The sequence below is a fragment of the Lepisosteus platostomus genome, chromosome 3, assembly GCF_059453375.1.
Source record: "Lepisosteus platostomus isolate fLepPlt1 chromosome 3, fLepPlt1.hap1, whole genome shotgun sequence".
In the NCBI taxonomy this organism is placed as follows: domain Eukaryota; kingdom Metazoa; phylum Chordata; class Actinopteri; order Semionotiformes; family Lepisosteidae; genus Lepisosteus; species Lepisosteus platostomus.
The window spans coordinates 36,753,227-36,772,640 of NC_142613.1; the positions used below are offsets into that span (position 1 = coordinate 36,753,227).

General features: G+C 37.2%; 1 protein-coding gene and 1 long non-coding RNA gene across 4 annotated transcripts in view; one reads left to right on the forward strand and one right to left on the reverse strand.

The window, feature by feature from the left end:
• The first annotated feature begins 5 nt into the window (after positions 1 to 5).
• LOC148674826 (uncharacterized) lies at positions 6 to 1,523 on the forward strand. The gene is made up of 2 exons (XR_015935405.1): positions 6 to 96; positions 1,196 to 1,523. It is a non-coding gene; the product is annotated as an uncharacterized LOC148674826 (long non-coding RNA).
• Positions 1,524 to 6,813: 5,290 nt separating this feature from the next.
• enpp1 (ectonucleotide pyrophosphatase/phosphodiesterase 1) overlaps positions 6,814 to 19,414 on the reverse strand; it is a 55,614-nt gene continuing 43,013 nt past the window's right edge. For all 3 annotated transcript variants that reach the window (XM_088625503.1, XM_088625502.1, XM_088625504.1), the window contains 10 exons: positions 19,173 to 19,242; positions 16,930 to 17,017; positions 15,989 to 16,173; positions 15,503 to 15,539; positions 15,102 to 15,256; positions 13,224 to 13,359; positions 12,213 to 12,287; positions 7,916 to 8,048; positions 7,548 to 7,704; positions 6,814 to 7,210 (listed from right to left, as the gene is read on the reverse strand). In XM_088625503.1, the coding sequence (XP_088481629.1) occupies positions 7,046 to 7,210; positions 7,548 to 7,704; positions 7,916 to 8,048; positions 12,213 to 12,287; positions 13,224 to 13,359; positions 15,102 to 15,256; positions 15,503 to 15,539; positions 15,989 to 16,173; positions 16,930 to 17,017; positions 19,173 to 19,242 (1,201 nt within the window). In that variant the 3' untranslated portion in view covers positions 6,814 to 7,045. The remainder of the gene's footprint in view (positions 7,211 to 7,547; positions 7,705 to 7,915; positions 8,049 to 12,212; positions 12,288 to 13,223; positions 13,360 to 15,101; positions 15,257 to 15,502; positions 15,540 to 15,988; positions 16,174 to 16,929; positions 17,018 to 19,172; positions 19,243 to 19,414) is intronic.

Here is a 19,414-nt window from a genome sequence, read left to right on the forward strand (position 1 = left end):
TCGTCTTTCCTTCCTGACTTGGTGCACCATAGTACTTGACAGCATTGAGGTGAACAGCTACTGGTCTCTGTGCTTTAGGCCCTGCTCTCTAATGTGGTTAGTCTCTTTCATTTTATTTTTTCTTATTTTGCTGAGAAGAATTAAGAGGTTATGCAAAACCTCTTTCTCAGACCAAAAGACAAAGGTATAAAATGTCTCTTTTAATACGAATTTTGGGACATCTGTTTCATTTAACCAGCACAGTTGAGAGTTTGTGTTAAGCTTTAAGTAAAACAATAATAACACTTCCTGCTATTCAGAATCAAAACTAAATTGATGTCGGCACGTGTTGCATTTACAGTGTTCCTGAGGTTCAGCTGATTTCTTCCTGACCATCCAACCTCAACTTTAGGTAACATCTTTTTGACCTTCCTAAAACAACCCTGGGACTATGGAGTTTTTTATGGAAATGGTTAACATTGACCACATACATAATTTTTCCATATATTAAAACACACATCTTATGATATGAAATTGATGACACAGAGGTCAGAACCTAATGTTTTCTCCCTGTAATGAGACCTTGACATTATGGTTACATTGGACCATCACTATATTTGTTTTTGACCCATCTAAGTGGTTAGAGATGTTTTCAGATTCTGTAAAGTTTTTTTTAACAAATGTGATAATTATTGTAGTGTTTGACTTCCACTTATCAACATTACTGAAATTTTCAATTACCTTCAACGTTCCACCATTACCGCTCAAGGGATTATCTTTTTTAACATATGGAATAAGGTAAAATGAGTGCCATTGAATGTTATTATTCAGCTGTATTCATTTTTATTTTTGCTGAATGTTAAAGGAAGCTGTTACTAGTAAACAGTTAACTAGATGATCAGGGCATTTACAGATTAAATAATATGTATATCTGATTGTGTTTTACATTTAATGTAATTGCTATTATTTTCATTTACTCTTTTTTGTAGTAACATTAATAGTAATGTTTGTTACAACATTATTTTACTTTTAAGAATTATGGAATGTTGTAACATCTGCCATGGGATACAATAATGTCTTTGTTATGTCATAGAAATAATAAGCCAAACATGAAAACGGACAAAGACATCATGAAATCTGCTTCACTGCAGCTTCTTTTATGGAATAAAGTGCATGTATCCATCTGTCATTTTTCTGTCTGCTTCTTCCAATTCAGGTTCTCGGCAAGCAATGGGTATGGAGACGGGGTACATCGTGAATGGGGTAGTTCATCATGTACAGCCACACGCACACTCACACCAGGGCCAATTTTCCAAGAAGCCAATTAACCTGCTAGAATGTTTTCAGACTATGGGAGGAAACTGGAGCACCTGGAGGAAACTCACTCAAACCTGGGAAGAACATGCAAACTCCACACAGATGGCACTCCAGGTCTGGAATTGAAGACAGGCCTCGAGTGCTGTGAAGTAGCAATGCCAACTGCTGTGCCGCCATGCCACCCAACGATGTATCCAGAACAAAATTAAATAAAACCTTTGAGTCTCTGATAGAAATCTTATTTCACATAGTGGATTGCAGTTTCCCAAGACAAAATAATGTTATTTATGTTAGAACGTTTAGACTTTGCTCCCATCTCAACATGAAACAGCTCCAAAAACTGAGTAATCTAATCCAAGTAAGGCAGAAAAATGCATTGCTTCCCTCTAGTGTATGATTGAGGAAATAATTTTGTCCCCTTCACCACACTCATTCTCCTTTTATCACACATTTTCTTTATTCTTTCTACATTTCTAAAAATGGGGGGTTATGAAAATGGTGAAAATTAGGATTTGACTGAACAATTTAATCAATAAGTGAAATAATTATATAACCCCCCACTTGTAAGTAATTTCTAGAAATATACCCGAGCGGCTGATATAAGTAGAGGCATGTGAATTCTTTGTTCTCTGGCACAGCTTTGTTGAATAATAATCCAGGCACACTTGGTTAAACAAATATTTATTACAATGACAAAACACAAATTACACTACATACCACAACACATACAGCACACAAGTTACTCTATGTACAGTATTTACAAACAGGCATTTCAGAGGTCAACATTCTGGTCACCCAGAAAACCCCAGACTGCTACTAAGCATTAAACTCTTAATGCCTACAGAGGTCACATAATAGATGAGCTGCCTACTAACTTAATACAAAGCGACCTCCAGTTAAATCTCTCTCTCTGCACCCCAGATGCTACAAAATAAATGGGAGCCTGTATCCCTAGGTGTAAAATGCACCCTAATCAGGAAAGACATTTCTGACTTAGGTACTGTATCTTTTACTCAGGAGACCCAAGTTCCCTAAAAAAACAGAATAGCATGCTCTCTCTAACAAGGTTCAAATACTTACAGTAGTTCCAGTTAGGTTTGATTTGGATGATCAAGAAGTAGGGGCTCTTGCCTGGCGCAAGCTTCGAGTCCTAACTCCTTGGGACTCCTCTCTCTTCTTTGTTGCCTGCTTCTTGTCTCTTCCTCCTTTTCTCTGCGCTCTTAATGTGATCTTATATTGTCTGTTTCTGTCCTGCTCCTTTGCAATCATTAACCCACAACTTACCTAGGTACTGTATACTGAGAAACTTTACAATTGTTTCTGCTCAAGGGACCCCCAGATATCAACAAACATCCTCTCTGTTTGGAAGCTAGAAGTGTTAACTCTTCCAAGTGTCACAAACTTTATTTAAAAGACACTTTTCAGTCACCTGAAGATATTACAATATACTCACAATCAAAGAAAAATAAATTTTACAGATCACAATGCAGTCTATAATAAAGCAAGATGAACGTTAGAGAAGTCCAATTAAAGACCTAGGTGCTTTAGTACCTGTAAATCACATAATCTTACTCTGTGCCAACCTGTTAAGGCTACTAAGGCCTCAGTCTTCTGCTGCAGGGAATTTGCTCTTCAGCATTCTGGGGATTATTGGCACTACTGAGACCTGTCACACACACAATAAATCATCTGACCTTCGTGCCCGCAGCATCATCTCATCCTACAGTACCACTTTGAACTTCGTACCTGGGTCAGTAGGATCGTCTTCTTTAAAAGACGCCGTGGAAGGGTAATTCTTCTTTGTAACAAAGCTCATGACATCAGTGAAGAATTTGGAGGAGCATTGCAGTTCTCATTGACAGCACTATAAGCTCTGTCCTGTGGCAATGTATCCCTAGCTGACCAAGGCCTACCCAATTACAAAGGTGCATGGAGGTATTGTAAAATGTCATGTGGGGAATCCCATTGAGAGCTGGCCCACTGATAAACAGTGTCCTCCAGATTTAATTGTAACTTCAGTGATAACATGCAACATATAACAGAACAAGTTACATATTGGATAATGAGTCTTGCTTAAAAAATCTAAAAAATGTTAAACTGTAACCATAATGTCATAGCACAGAGCAAATCATATTTGACATAAATAATTGAATTGCCCAAAGGGCCTGAAGGACGTAGAGCAATTCTGACTGGAGGAATGGTCACTAATCTCCCCTCAGTAGTGCCAGAAAGTAAAATGCATTTGCTCCTTCTGAGATTGCCAAATGCAACACAGAATGTGGTCCCTTGACATCTGCAGACATACTGTATCTAATTATACAGAAAGATGTAAATGCTCTATAAAGAAATAAATTGTCCACAGTACTGGACTGAGCAGAAAATACATGTTTTCTTTATTTGTTTAACCACTGAATAAGTGGTAACACCCTATAGTGCACCTGTTAGTTTTAGGAAAAACAAGTAATTGTAGTCTCCAAAATAACAACACATGTTAACAGTTACAAATCATTACAGAGTACAATGTATTGGAGAACTTCTAGGTTATTATTAAATAATTTAGGGATCCTGACAAGTAAAGATATTTTATATCTTTAACTGATCGCTTTCACTTTGTCTCTCTTAATGGGTATAGGTCTGAAATTGGTCTTGTTAAGTCTGTTGTTCCTCAGGGCTCAATACTGGGCCCCTTGCTCTTCAGCATTTACATGTTTCCACTTGGTCAGCTTATACGATCACATGGCCTCAGCTATCATTTCTATGCTGATGATACTCAAATATACATCCATACCAAGCCTGACACTGATGTGGCTGTCTCTATTCTATCTAATTGCATCTCTGACATAAAAACTTGGATGACTACATTTCCTTCATCTTTATTGTGACAAGACTGAAGTCATGCTTTAGGCACCCCCCATCAACTTCGTAAAGCCAATCCTGTAACCCTATCTGCATATGTTTCTGCACTAGAGCTTCAGTCTAAATTGAAAAACCTTGGGGTGGTATTCGATTCTGGCTTAACATTCGACCCACACGTTCAGCATATTTTCAAAACATTTTCACCTCAGAAATATCGCTAGACTACACCCTATGCTATCACTAACTGTGGCTGAAAAGCTGATCAACACATTTGTGTTCTCTCGAATTGACTTCTGTAATGCTCTACTTGCTGGGGTATCTAAATCTACTTTGAACAAACTGCAGTACAGTGCCTTGCGAAAGTATTCGGCCCCCTTGAACTTTTCAACCTTTTGCCACATTTCAGGCTTCAAACATAAAGATATAAATTTTTTATTTTATGTGAAGAATCACCAACAAGTGGGACACAATTGTGAAGTGGAACGAAATCTATTGGATTTTTGAAACTTTTTTAACTAATAAAAAAATGAAAAGTGGGGCGTGCAAAATTATTCGGCCCCTTTACTTTCAGTGCAGCAAACTCACTCCAGAAGTTCAGCGAGGATCTCTGAATGATCCAATGTTGTCCTAAATGACTGATGGTGATAAATAGAATCCACCTGTGTGTAATCAAGTCTCTGTATAAATGCACCTGCTCTGTGATAGTCTCAAGGTTCTGTTGAAAGCGCAGAGAGCATCATGAAGACCAAGGAACACACCAGGCAGGTCCATAATACTGTTGTGGAGAAGTTTAAAGCCGGATTTGGAAACAAAAAGATTTCCCAAGCTTCAAACATCCCAAGGAGCACTGTGCAAGCGATCATCTTGAAATGGAAGGAGTATCAGACCACTGCAAATCTACCAAGACCTGGCCGTCCCTCTAAACTTTCAGCTCAGACAAGGAGAAGACTGATCAGAGATGCAGCCAAGAGGCCCATGGTCACTCTGGATGAACTGCAGAGAACTACAGCTGAGGTGGGAGAGTCTGTCCATAGGACAACAACCAGTCTTACACTGCACAAATCTGGCCTTTATGGAAGAGTGGCAAGAAGAAAGCCATTTCTCAAAGATATCCATAAAAGTCTCGTCTAAAGTTTGCCACAAGCCACCTGGGAGACACCCCAAACATGTGGAAGAAGGTGCTCTGGTCAGATGAAACCAAAATCGAACTTTTTGGCCACAATGCAAAACGATATGTTTGGCGTAAAAGCAACACAGCTCATCACCCTCAACACACCATCCCCACTGTCAAACATGGTGGTGGCAGCATCATGGTTTGGGCCTGCTTTTCTTCAGCAGGGACAGGGAAGATGGTTAAAATTGAGGGGAAGATGGATGCAGCCAAATACAGGACCATTCTGGATGAAAACCTGTTGGAGTCTGCAAAAGACCTGAAACTGGGACGGAGATTTATCTTCCAACAAGACAATGATCCCAAACATACAGCAAAATCTACAAAGGAATGGTTCACAAATAAACGTATCCAGGTGTTTGAATGGCCAAGTCAAAGTCCAGACCTGAATCCAATCGAGAATCTGTGGAAAGAGCTGAAAACTGCTGTTCACAAACGCTCTCCATCCAACCTCACTGAGCTCGAGCTGTTTTGCAAGGAAGAATGGGCAAGAATTTCAGTCTCTCGATGTGCAAAACTGATAGAGACATACCCCAAGCGACTTGCAGCTGTAATCGCAGCAAAAGGTGGCTCTACAAAGTATTAACGCAAGGGGGCCGAATAATTTTGCACGCCCCACTTTTCATTTTTTTATTAGTTAAAAAAGTTTCAAAAATCCAATAGACTTCGTTCCACTTCACAATTGTGTCCCACTTGTTGGTGATTCTTCACATAAAATAAAAAAATTATATCTTTATGTTTGAAGCCTGAAATGTGGCAAAAGGTTGAAAAGTTCAAGGGGGCCGAATACTTTCGCAAGGCACTGTATGTCCAAAATTCAGCAGCAAAGATCCTGACCAGGTCTAGTGCAAGTGATCACATTACTCCTATCCTGGAGTCCTTGCACTGGCTTCCTGTCAAATTCCGTGTGGACTTTAAAATCCTCATGCTCACCTATAAGGCTCTGCATGGCTTGGCACCACAGTACCTGTCTGAACTATTATCGCCTTATTCCCCACCTCGCAACCTTCGCTCTTCTAATTCTGGTCACCTTACTGTCCCCCAAGCCTGTCTACATTGTATGGGTGACAGGGCCTTCTTCTGTTGTGCTCCCAAGCTCTGGAACTCTCTGCCCAAGGATATCAGAGGATATCACCTTCTCTAAACTCCTTCAAATCCAGACTAAAAACCTTCTTTAGAAGAGCCTTTACTTAACTGGTTCCATTCTTCACCCCTCTGCTTTTCCTAGTACCACCATCCACAGTCTCCTCTCTATATTGCAATTGTGTTTTATCACGTGTATTCTGCTTTATTGTTGTTCTCATTCTGTAAAGCACTCTGAGAAGCCACCTTTAAAGGTGCTATATAAAATAAAGTTTATTATTATTATTATTATTATTATTATTATATCATATGGAAAGGTTTATATACATTAAGCTATCTCTGTGAATACAGATGTGTATGCTCCAAGACAAAAGACATTTAATAATACAAAATAATTCCAGACACCATTAAAAAAAAATTAAGTTTATTTTCTCATTACCCATCAAATTCTATCCCATATTTACCTTGTTGCATACAAAAAAATAAAAGCATGAAACACATTGCCTTTTGCCTGATGGGCAAGTAGAAGCTAAAAACTGTTCAGGTGGCAAAAAACAAATTTCAAATTTTACCAAAAAAGCACTGAACTTTATTCCACTATGGAGGAGAAAAATACAAAATATTCTCCTTCACTAGATGTTAATCTTGACTCTGAAATGTCTGTAAAAAGGTTTTTAGCTGTAAAGTTTTTTCCACTGGCCCCTGGTTGTGGTAAAAGCTCAGTCCAGTCAGTAGTTCAATATCTCGCACTCGAGCTACATGGAACTTCATCCACTCCTCAACCCACAGCAGGCTGCTCCCAGACTAAAAATTAGATAAATTGGAAAAATTACTTGAAAGAAAATGCAGTAGATAGTGACGAGTGTACAGAGCACTACAGAACATATCAACATTGAGATCAGGGTTTAGGCAAGATGTAAATGCTTCTAGATAAAGTCTAGGGAAATTGACTGAATAGAAAATAATTAGGTATTGAAAATAAAAATCTTATAACCTTTTACAGAACAGTTAATATCACAGCTTCACCTTTTTACTCTTAACTGCTTTTTAATTTAGAACCAATTGTTTGGCTCCTATAGCTATTTCATTATCTTTTTAAGACTCATGATCTCTTTTTAAATAAGTAAACACTTAGACTTACAGGGCAACTCTCACTGTTGTCAGGCCTGTGAGGAAGTACAAAGGACGTAACATCCAACTGGCCATGACAGTCAGTTGGGGAAAAGCTGGAGTTCTTACAGCTGGTCAGAATTAGATAATAGTGAGTGGGAATGGGGATTTCCATTCCTGTGACATACCTTTAAAAATAAAAATAAAAGTCTCATAAAACATGACAAAATTGCTGTTTTCAATCAGTAGGTTCTTAAAGTAACTTAGTTTTCAGTCTACCCATCAATTAACTCAATTAAGTTATTGATGTCTTTATCAAGGTCATTATGTAATGTTGTCATGGTATTTATTGGTGCCAAAAATAACGCCTTGTAAAGATGTAGAAATCAGATTACTTACTGCTTGATTGTTTTTTTCGTATCAAAGTGTCCATCATAGTCATAATCAAACACAGGTCCACTGACGATATTAAGGCCACTTTTTTGCTGGGAATATTTCACCAGCAGAAAATCGTGAATGTAGACCCACACATCTGTGAATGGAAACAGTACCAATGAAACATAAAAACTTTTAAAATATCTATAGGTCAAATGCTGAAAAACAGTTATTGCTCATTATTCCACGACTACTTTTGAATTTTCAATTTACAAGAGAAGCAGTAATACTGTATTCATATTGCATCTTTAAAAAACAACAACACATTTTTTATGAAAAAATAAGGTAAGAAGAAGATAAGCAAGATAAATAAGATTTGGTATGGTAGTTCTGAATGTGTCCAGTTCTTCCTTCCATTCACTACAGTGTGGCTCAAGCCTAGAAACTGCTCTAGGAGAGCAGAAAGAATGGTTACTAGTTATGGTTACTAAGTCGTGCTCTCATACTGTAGTTTAAATAAACGAGGGGTAGTACAAGCTCTGAAACAGTCTTTTCTCAACATTCTTTATTTACATCCTTTCATTTTCTGACTACTTTATCCAGTACAGGGCAATGAAGGAGCTGAAGCCTATCCCAGCATACAACAGGTTCTAGGCAGGATACACCCTGGACAGGATGCCAGTCCATCGCAGGGCACACACAAACACAGATATGCACACAATAACATCAGGTCCGATGTTTTCAGAAAACAGTTAAGCTACAGTATGTATATCTTTGGACTTTGGGAGAATACCCATGCAAATGCAAGGAGAACATATGTACTTCACGCAGTTAGCATCCCAGGTTTGGAATTGAACCCAGGACCCTAGTGCTGTGAGGCAGTAATGCTAACCCTGCTTTTTATTTATTTACAGTTCAGTAATTTGTCTTCTGTCAATAACATAAAATTGTGATGTTTGAGTTTCCTTAATGTTATTTATGAGTGAGTGTGAAGTACTTGGCTTTACTTAATGGCACAGTTGGTAACAATGCTACCTTTCATTCGTGTATGTTTACTTTATATATTAGGTAGCACGGTGGTGCAGTGGTTAACATTGTTGCCTAGCATACCTGGGGTGTTATCTGTGTAGAGTTTGTATCCCTCTTTGTTCTTCCTCTGGAAGCTCCAGTTTCTTCCCACAGTCCAAAGACATACTGATAAGTGAGTTGGGTTCTGGGAAAGCCCTGGTGTGAGTGTGTGCATGTTTGTGTCTGTGTGTGCCCTGTGATGGACTCGCGGCCTGTCCGGGGTGTACCCTGCCTGGCCTCATTGCTTGCTGGGACAAGCTCCATCTTCCCTGCATTTCAGAATTCGAAGAAGCACTTAGAAAATGGATGGATGGTTAGAATTTCATATTCACTTACAAATATGCTGTGATAAAGGAGATTATTTTATTAAAATGTTCATAATGAATTCACTTCTTTATGATATAGTTGGGTCTGTTAATTTTTATTTAATCAATGGGATGATCTTAAATGTTTGGGGCAATTTCAACCATCAGAGGGCACCATCGTCTATCTATTTTCTAAACGCTTCTTCCAATTCAGGGTCGCAGGGGAGCTAGAGCTTATCCTGGCACGGGCTGGATGGAATGCAGGTTCATTGCAGGAGACATAAAGACAAACACACACACTCACACCAGGGTCTATTTTCCCAGGAGCCATTTAACAACATGTCTGTGGCTTGTGGGAGGAAACTGGAGTAGCCAGAACAAATGGCACCATCATTCCACAGAATATAATCATCCATCTATTCATTAATCTTCAACCAGTCTACTGAATGATGGCAAGCTGAAGCCTAACCCAGTACAGAACAGGGTGGAACAACACCCTTGATATGATACAAGTCACTCTCATCCTTCAGATACTAAACATTTCTTCAGAAGGTGAGAGGAAACCAGAGCTTCTTTAGAAAACCAGTACAGACATAGGGAGAACATGCAAATTACAAACAGGTGGACACATCACTCTGTCATATCAGAGAATGGAAACAGAAAATGTAAAATTAAACTCCATGGAGTAACAGTATACTACATTATATATGAGTATATTATTGAATGACTTTGTAAAATAAATGCAATTGTCTAATTTAGATGACTGTAAAAATGGCTGAATGATTTCTTTTTCTGTTAGTGTTAATGGTATTATTAAATGAATAATAGGATGCTATTTTTAGACAGGATTCATATAAGTCTAATAAATATGATATACTGTAAATGAGATGCAAATATAAAAAAAATCACTTTCTACCTTTTGCATATCTGTATCTGTTTTTTTCTTTTTATTTTAATTAGCTATAACTCTTCACTACACAGGGCTGGATTGAAAACTAAATTAATACCTTCTGAGGGACAATGTACTGCCGAGTTAAATTTTAAGTCTCTCAATTTATCTGAACTTTAGAAACATTACCTTTAGGCAAATACTAAATCTGCCTTTACTGATTAACTGAATAAAACAGTGGGATACAATTCTAAATGTTTTACTAAAACTCTCTGAGGCTGCACAGATTGCTTCAGTTAATGTTTTCTTCATTTTGGAATAATATCAAGGACAAACTATCAATTAGGTGTTGTGAACATGTATCAAGTGATCTCAAATAACCAAAGTACACACACGCAAAGTATATTAGTTCTCATAATGTTCATTTAACTTTTTTAGTACAACATTAGTCTTTAGATAGTTAGCCAATAAACCTCTAATTCAATTAAGCTTATTTTCACACAAAACTACTAACGATTATTATGTTTTCCAAATTTTTATTCCCAACATATATATTTTAATTGTCCTGTTCAGTGTATCAGTTGTTATAATTGATGTGCTTTGCATGAAAATCATTCTGAATGAACAAATTATAACTTATACTGTAGTTATACACTTCTTATCAAAGTGTATACACTCTGCTATGGTACGGATCTTCTGTGTTTATATTGTAGCAGACATACGGACGGGCCTGGGTAGGAGGGAAAAACTCTTGGGCTGGGCAGATTGTAAGGGTCTAATGAATGTCAATGCAGCATGATGCTTCTTTGTGGAAATAAAGGCATTTTCTTGCACAAGGGGAAGATTGACATCCTTTCAAAAAGCATACCTCACTCTGTACAGCCTCCCCGTAAAGGTCTATAAAAGACGGCATCATCACACAGGATAGGGATTCATTGAAGGTCAGAGTACTGTTAGGGTGACCTTTGTCTCTCTTCATCTCTGTGCCTCTAGTGGTTAATTTGTCTCTAAGCTATTCACTGTGCCTACAGATAGGGAGCACTGTAATGTGACTCCCTAAGTAACTATAAAAAGGAACACAAAAAACATTTTACAACTAAAAGCTAAGATTCTTACATCTAATAGATAATTGATACAAGTTCATTTACATAAAGTCATGCAACACGAATTTGAAGTGCTATAATTAATACTAATTTTATCACCAATAAGAAAATTATAAATGTTTATACAAATTCTAAAAACATATTATTGTATTATTGCATCAAAAAAGAAGGCTTCAGGTGTGCTTACCACTACAATAAACCTATTACTTGTTCCTTTGCAGTGGTTAGCATTGCTACCTTGCAGCTCTGGGGCCCTGCGTTCAATTCCTGTGTTTCTATGTGTACACATGATGCATGTTCTCAGTTGGGTTTGTGGGTTGCCTCTATGTACTCAGGTTTCCACCCACAGTCCAACAGATACTACCAGGTTAACTTACTTCTTGGAAAAATTGACACTGGTGTGTGTGTTTATCATGTGATGGACTGGCAGTCTTGAACTGGAAGTGATTAGAAAATGGATGGATGGTTGAGCTGCCCTACTGAAATTTATATCTCGGTTATGCAGTTCTAAAAATAAACTTAAGTTAGAAAAATAAAAATATTTAAACATCAGTTTTAGCTTAAAAAATTTCAAAGGCTTTTTCACAGGTTGTGACAAACCTCCCAGACACAATCATATAACATTTCTCTTTCTTTAAATTTTTGTGTGAAAGTGTTCAGGTATATTACATTGAAAACGTAGGAGAATGTGCCAACTACTTTACTGGCATTATGCTGTATGTTTCTTAACTTTTGAACACATTTCTAGACAAATGGCTTTGGAAAGTCTGTTCAGGACCTGTTTTAGCTAAATTAAAGCACAAAAGATAGGGAGAAGCAAATTATATCAACACAGCCAAAAGCACAACAAACATGTACGGAATCAAATACAAAGTGCACAGCATACAGTAAATTCTTAAGAGTGGTGATTGTAACAAGAAAATTGGCCAGACTCCCCCGATATGAAAAATATTTACCTTTGAATGCATTATACATTGGTGCAATATTGCTGGTTAGTAATGAGTCTGGCTCTCTGTCTTGGGTTCCAAAATCTACAGAAGGAAACACAAACATACAATACTTAGATGTCCAAATGTTACTTTTACAAAGGCAACATTCTTTTTTACAAATATTATTAAAAACATCTACACATACATGGTAAGGGACTTAAATCAACTAAACTAAAAACTTAGTAAGTCTTTGCCTTTAGATTGTATTATTTTCATGACATACTGTATGAGACATGTCCAGATCTTATTTATGGGCAAGTTCCCCTTCACATACTGCAAGTTCATATTCAAGAATTCCAACCTGCTGCCTTGAAAATTATAAATCCTATATTCAAGGGCATGTTTGTGATAGTCAGAGGTTTTTCACATCTTCTCTATGAAAAATAACCATAAATGAAGGCCTTGAAATGTACAGAGGTGGTTGAATTGAAGTTTTAATTTAATGCAGGCAGTAGAATCTTCATTAACACCAAATTCATTTTTCTTGCTTGGTCAACACCTGGTGACTGCCTCATGGATGTAATTTGTTCACAACTTTTACTCATGTTTCTTCCATTGTTTAAGTTTTAAAATAAATTAGATAGCACCAATGAATGTCTGTAAAATCACTGTACTTTACTTCTGAATTACAAAAGCACATTCCAGCAAGAAAGCAAAACAGTAAGGTATATGAGTGCCAGTTTGAAAAGAATGGGGGCAGAACGATGTCAGATATTGATTCCAGTGGAAAAACTGCAGCATTAAAAATACAAACAAAAGATGTTTTCCTTATATGCATGAATTGCGTTTGTAATGCCTCTCAGGGTATTTCAAAAATCCTGAAGCTTGTATTTAGAATTATTTCCCTGTTTTTGGAATGAAAGGTAAAAAAGAAAATAAAATATTGTTAAATTTCTGAAAGCAGATAGAACCAGTACCTTATTTTAATGGCAGCAACACTCTAATCCTGTTCTGATTTAATTAACCTAGTGCACTTACTTGGAGGGTGTAAGAAACCAAAGGTGAAGTTCTGATCAGTGCCGTAGCTGGAGCACTTTTGACTTTGGGTGTCTGGGATTCGAATGTCAGCTCGTAAACATTCTCCTGTTTTCGGATTCAAGGGACTGATGCTTTGCTGTTTTTGAAAAGAAACGCAGTATAGATATGAAATGGATTGTTACCACAAAACCCTATTGTTTGCTACTGTGGCAAGCATTGTGCTCACTGGATATTACATAATCAAATTTCTCTGATGGAAGACCATAATGAATGTTGCATGAAATACAAATAGCTATTCTTTCACTTGGAAAAATGCTTGTATTGTAAGTCTCTCAATAATAAACCAAATACAATCGGTTTATTGGTTATTGTAGAGAAATACAATTAGTTGGATAGCCTTCTCAAGTTTTTAGTCTGTTTTTATTGTTCAGAATTACAACAGAAAAGCCCTGTGGCTCCCTTTTTCTTACGTTTTCCCTCCAATATATCTAAATGGATAAGGTCATATAGACGTACTGTGTAATAACTATCAATCAATAGATTTTCTAACTGCCTTATCCAACATAGGATTGCAGGAGAGCCAGAGTCTATCCTGGAAAGCTATGAGCGTAAGGCAGGATATACCCTGGGTGGGACGCTAGTCCATCTCAGGGCACAAACACAGACACAAACGTATACACACTCACACCAGGGCCATTTCTCCCAGAAGTCAATTAACCTACCAGTACTATATGTCTTTGGACTGTGGGAGGAAACCAAAGCACCCAAAGGAAACCCATGTAAACAGAAGGAGACTATACAAACTCCACACAAACAGCACCTCAGGAATTGAACGCAAGGCCCCAGAGCTGTGAGGCGGCAATGCTAACAGCTGTACCGCTGTGCTGCCCAGGCAAATAACTATGTATACCTTAAAAATACTCTTTATGAATTCAGCTTAGAGGTGTGTAGCCCTCTTCAGTTTTGTTTACAGCATGACTAGTCAATCCACAGCCTTCCCTCCCACATTGGTGCTGTTTCCATCAATTATATAATAAAGGAACTACTTGTGTCAAAATTAGTCCCTGGTTTATGGGGGAACTGTGGCAGCTTGTGAAGAGATGATGGTCAGTGAGTCAGAATTTATTTTATTGTGATTGTAAAATTGAAAAACAGCTGTTTCTTTAAGGACAGAAATATCTTCTCCTTCAATTCTATATACAGTAGGAGTAATGTTCTCAGTACATTGAGTTTTTGCAGAGTAAATGTATTTTTTTTCTATTTAGTCTTTAACCAAGTGCAATCAAAACATAAGAAAATGAAAGTGTCATCAGTTAAAAAGCAGAATGCTTAGTTAGATTCCTGTCCTCTAACTTCTCTTCTCCACAGAAATCTTCAAGACCCGATAGATATAAGTCCCTATAACCTAGGTTGTAAGTGCAGCAGAGCCACACAGACCCCAGACAAAGAAGAACACTGCCACACCAAAAAGACCAGCTTCCTGCCATGGAGAATTAATTGCCATAGTTCCAATGGGATGATTCACAGGCCCCTGAGGCCTCTTGCGCTAGTCTTTTTTTAACAAACTACAAGAGGTTCTGATTTAAGCCTTAAGAATCTTCAAAGACATTAGAAACTTTAACGCGGATGACTTTGGAACCAACAGTAAAACAAGAACCGGAACACACAAGTAGAAACTGTGTGGAAGGGTGTTTCTATGCAAGGTCTTGCAGTTGTCTGGAGTAAGCTACTCAGTCACACCGTCAAAGATGATTCCCCGGTATATTGAAGAACAAGCTAGATTTTATTCCAGAATCAATTAACTAGTCTACAAATGGGCAAATCATCATCATTGTTAATAGTAAAGAGAAGACACAATAGAAATACAAATGCACTTACTGAAGCTTGAATGGTGTATGCTATCCACAGGGGCATGAACAAATCCTTGCTGTATCCATTGACATAGTCTAATTGATGCAAAATACAATATGTGGCGTTTTTCTGCAGCAGATGTGGAGTTCCATATGGTAAATGGAGGTCTGCTGTTTTTGAAGCTTGGAAAGAATGTTTTACAAGAGGTTACAGAAATTAACAGACTGCAAGCTGTTCTCCAAAAGAGAGCTCTCTCTCTGACCTAAATTGTCCTTGTTAACTGCCTCTTCAAAGCCCTGTTGCAATTTTACTTGAAGGTTTAACCCCATAGTTTGTCTATAATACATAGCCATGTTGTAATCGATAAGACTGAAAAAAGAACCTCAGTTCAAAATTCTTTATAGATATAGATATTTTGGTTGTCTTACCTGTGGTGTGGAGAAGCTGTTGGTTGAGACCATCTGCCTACAATTAATAAATAATGATTGTTAATTTCATTCAAAACCATTATGTGGTCACGATAACACACAATAATGTGTGACTTTACTTTTGCATCATTAAGGCAAGGTTAGTCCTTAATGAAAGAATTAAAAGTTTAGACTTTTTAGTTATGATACCACACCTCAGACAGAATGGTGGCACCGTGGTTAGCACTGTTGGGACTCATTCAGTTTCTGGGGGTGCTATCTGTATGGAGTTCACTCTGGGTACTCCACAGCCCAAACATAAACTAGGTTAATCAGCTTCTGGGAAAATTGGCCCTGGTGAGAATGTATGTGTTTTTATCTGTGTGTGCCCTGTGAAGGAGTGGCGTCTTGTCTGGGGTGTGCCCTGCCTTGTGTCAGTTGCTGGCCAAGATAGTTATTCCCCTTCATGATTTTGATGAAATGGTTATGGATAAAGGAATACCACACCTCATTTTCAGTGAGAGATCTGCAGGAACATCCCAGGTCATTGAGTAAAGTCGGTCGTGTCTTGGAACACGTTGAAGGATGGGACTGCTCATCTGGGTAGGTGGGAGTATAAAAGGGCCTTCGCAAAATGTGGTTCAGGCTCCCATGGGTTCCATTGTTTGGGGCAGGTGAGATATTTAACAAGTCTGAAATTACAGAGGAGTTCAACAATGTTTGTGGAATGTCTGAATTACATCAAAGTGCACTTAAGCACAATTTATTTTAATGGAAAAATAAAAAGAGGCATACATATTCTATAAAAATGTTTCAGAATCTTGAGGGTCATACTCTTTGATGCAAATTAGATTTAATATGTTATTAATAACAACATTTTAACCTCTCGTAATTGCTGTGGTGACTAAATGGAAAAGAAAATATTTAGCTGTGCTATGGACAAAGCACAGAATGATGTACTTCAAACTAATAAAATTGTACTCCATGCTCCTGTGTACTCCATGAGAAAGTGTGAGTGGAACAAAGGTCAACATACATATTAATTAATGTCAGTGATACTTTAATTCAAATGGTTCTCATTCATAATTAACTCTTTTTCATCAATTTATTAGCCTTTAGTCTTCAACTAGTCTTTATTTAATGTGTAAAAAAGATATTTTACATGGTTCATTAGGTACTTTGCAATGTTTTTCAATGGTACTGATCCTTGATCTTAAGACTATATTCTTAGTTTTAAGGATGAGCTGAGGAGGAACCTAGCAATAATGACTGCTTATGAATACAGGCAGTGTTAGATTAAAGTCTTCCCTTTAAGCTACTTCTACTTCATATGTTTGCAGATCACATGTATGTTTTCTGAAATCAGTTTTCCAGAGGTGAAATCCCCAAGAAGTGAAATGACTTCTTGGAAGAAGCATGAAAAACTTATGAACAAATGTTTGGCTTACCACAAAGAAGGTTATAAACTTCAATATTTTCAAATGGAGCCACAGTGGTGTTTGATTTGACTCCTGGCCCATAGCCAATGAATATTCCCTACAGAAAAGAAGTTTAAGAAAATGAATGCAGATAGTAGTTTAATTGTTTCTCTCTTGGTCTCTCTGGAATCTCTGCAAAGCCAGCAAACAATCATAACTAAATATGATGATCTTATAGGTGCAAATAGCAGATATAATTTCTGCACTCAGTGAATTACACCTGAGTATCCCAGGACATCGTAAAATGTGTAAATGCTTTTGAAATGGATTTTAAAAAGCTCACTGGAACTGTCACACTTAATGCCACGATCATTTTCTACAATTACTTTTTCCAAAGGTTACTGCTAAATTCAGTACATTTGGTATGGAATTCCTGATCTTCTTTCAGCCATGGAAGAAGTTTTTAAGCCTATTTTTGTATACTGTAAATAGGAAAAAACACATTTTTTTCCTTGACTTTGCTTGCTCAAACAGGTTTGTCTCTTTTGTTCATGTACTGTATATCTGCATAATAAGGATGACGTACAGTATATACAGTACACAGCAACTTTCATACAAAACAAAACCCACAGCAAGCTTGTTGCTGAAAAATACTGAAACTGTTCAGTGCAGCTCACACCGTCAAGCTTTGTTCCATGTTAAATACTTACAAAATACTTATTTCAAAATATGTATTGCAACCTCAGCCATCTAGCAACAGGTTTGCTTGAAAAACTATGATAAGTGATAATCCAAGAGACATTTCTTTCAGGAGGTACTTCTTCATGCAATGGATTGTGGGAGTATGGAACAAGCTGCCTAGCTACAGTATGTTGCTGAAGCTGATCCCCTGGTTTCTTTCAAGAAAAGGCTGGATGATCCTTGGATCAATTACGTAGCTACTCACCTACAAATGGTCTCATACTTTTTTGGACCATTCTTGTGCTCTTGCACAAGTGCCTTGAAAATATATATATATTGTAATTCTCTGGACGTTTTTAGCATGTTCCAGGAAATAACCACCCTATGACACAGATATTGGTGTGCCAAAGATCACTATCTGTGCCAATGTTTTTCAGGATTGCCCTCAAATGCAAACCCTAATCTATTCCCTAGTATAGCTTATGGTAATAAATCAGTTATTTTCAATCAGCTGATAATTAAATTATTATTATTTTAGCAAGATGTAATTTTCATCTAATTGGTATAATACTGAACTGTCTGGTAAACCGTGTCATGCCAAAAAGACAAAGACTAATACCACAAGAATTTAACATGTCATCAGCATGTAAAACAGAACAAACATTAGAATTTGGTCAGACATCAAGATAAGAAGTGATGGAAAGGTGGATGTGATCAAGGTAAAGAACTGCAGATGTTCCAATGAGCCAAACCTTATTTGTAAAGTAGGTGACCGGAGCCACCTCTGGCACTTCCTCACTCATCTTTATGACGATGAAACTAATGATGGCAGCAGCATAATGAATTCTGAAGTTTATAGAAACATTTTACAAAAAGTGCGTCCATACTTGATGGGGGGTGCTTTCTCATATATGACACAAAACACATGGCCAATGTAACCAAGGAGTTCATCAGGAGGAAAAAATGGGGAAATCCTAGCAATTTGCAATTTGACAATTTGGAAACACCTAAAAACTGAACCTCAGCTGTTTTGGAAACTGCTGTGTTGCCTAGAAGAACAATACAGTATACTGTTTCTTGGATATTTAAATTATCAATAATCCCATAAAAAATGCAAGATATTTAATTCTATTAAAATTAGCAATAAAGTTGCTAAGTCAATCTCCAGAATTATATCCAATTGAGCATGCATTTGACATTCTGAAGAAAACAACTGAAACACCTCAAGAATAAGCAAAAACATTAAGTGACTGAAGTAAAGCATTTCAAATGATTTAAAAAAAGAGTTTGGTGAGCTGAATGGTTCACAGACTCTACATAAGTTGTTACCTCAAAGGGATATTCAACCAAATACTGATTTTTAACTCTGACATACACAGTTAGTGTCACAATTCTTATGGTATTGTAAGAAACAAAGGGTTGAACACAAAGAACGTTTTTGTTTTAACAGTATCAAATGTATGCATGGAAATTACCAAAGTAAAATGTGTGTATATATATAGATGTCTCAAAGTTAAAATGTTTTTTTATGGCATGTAAATATGGTAAAATATGTTATGTTTTCTGAAGAGGCTGCATGTCTCATGTCTTACCTGCATATTTTTGAACATGTTGTCTGAGCCGTGGAACCCTCCAGTGCAATATTTGAGGCCTCCAGGCTCCCTGTGAGAAAGAGACAATCACATTAGATTAAACAATTACATTGCTTTTTTGCACTAGGAAAATGCTGAACTATTACAGACAAAATACTAATAAATAAAAAAGGGATTCTTGTTCTCTCAACTATTTCTTACTTCTCAAGCATGAATCTTTAGCCCACAAAAACATTCTGCAG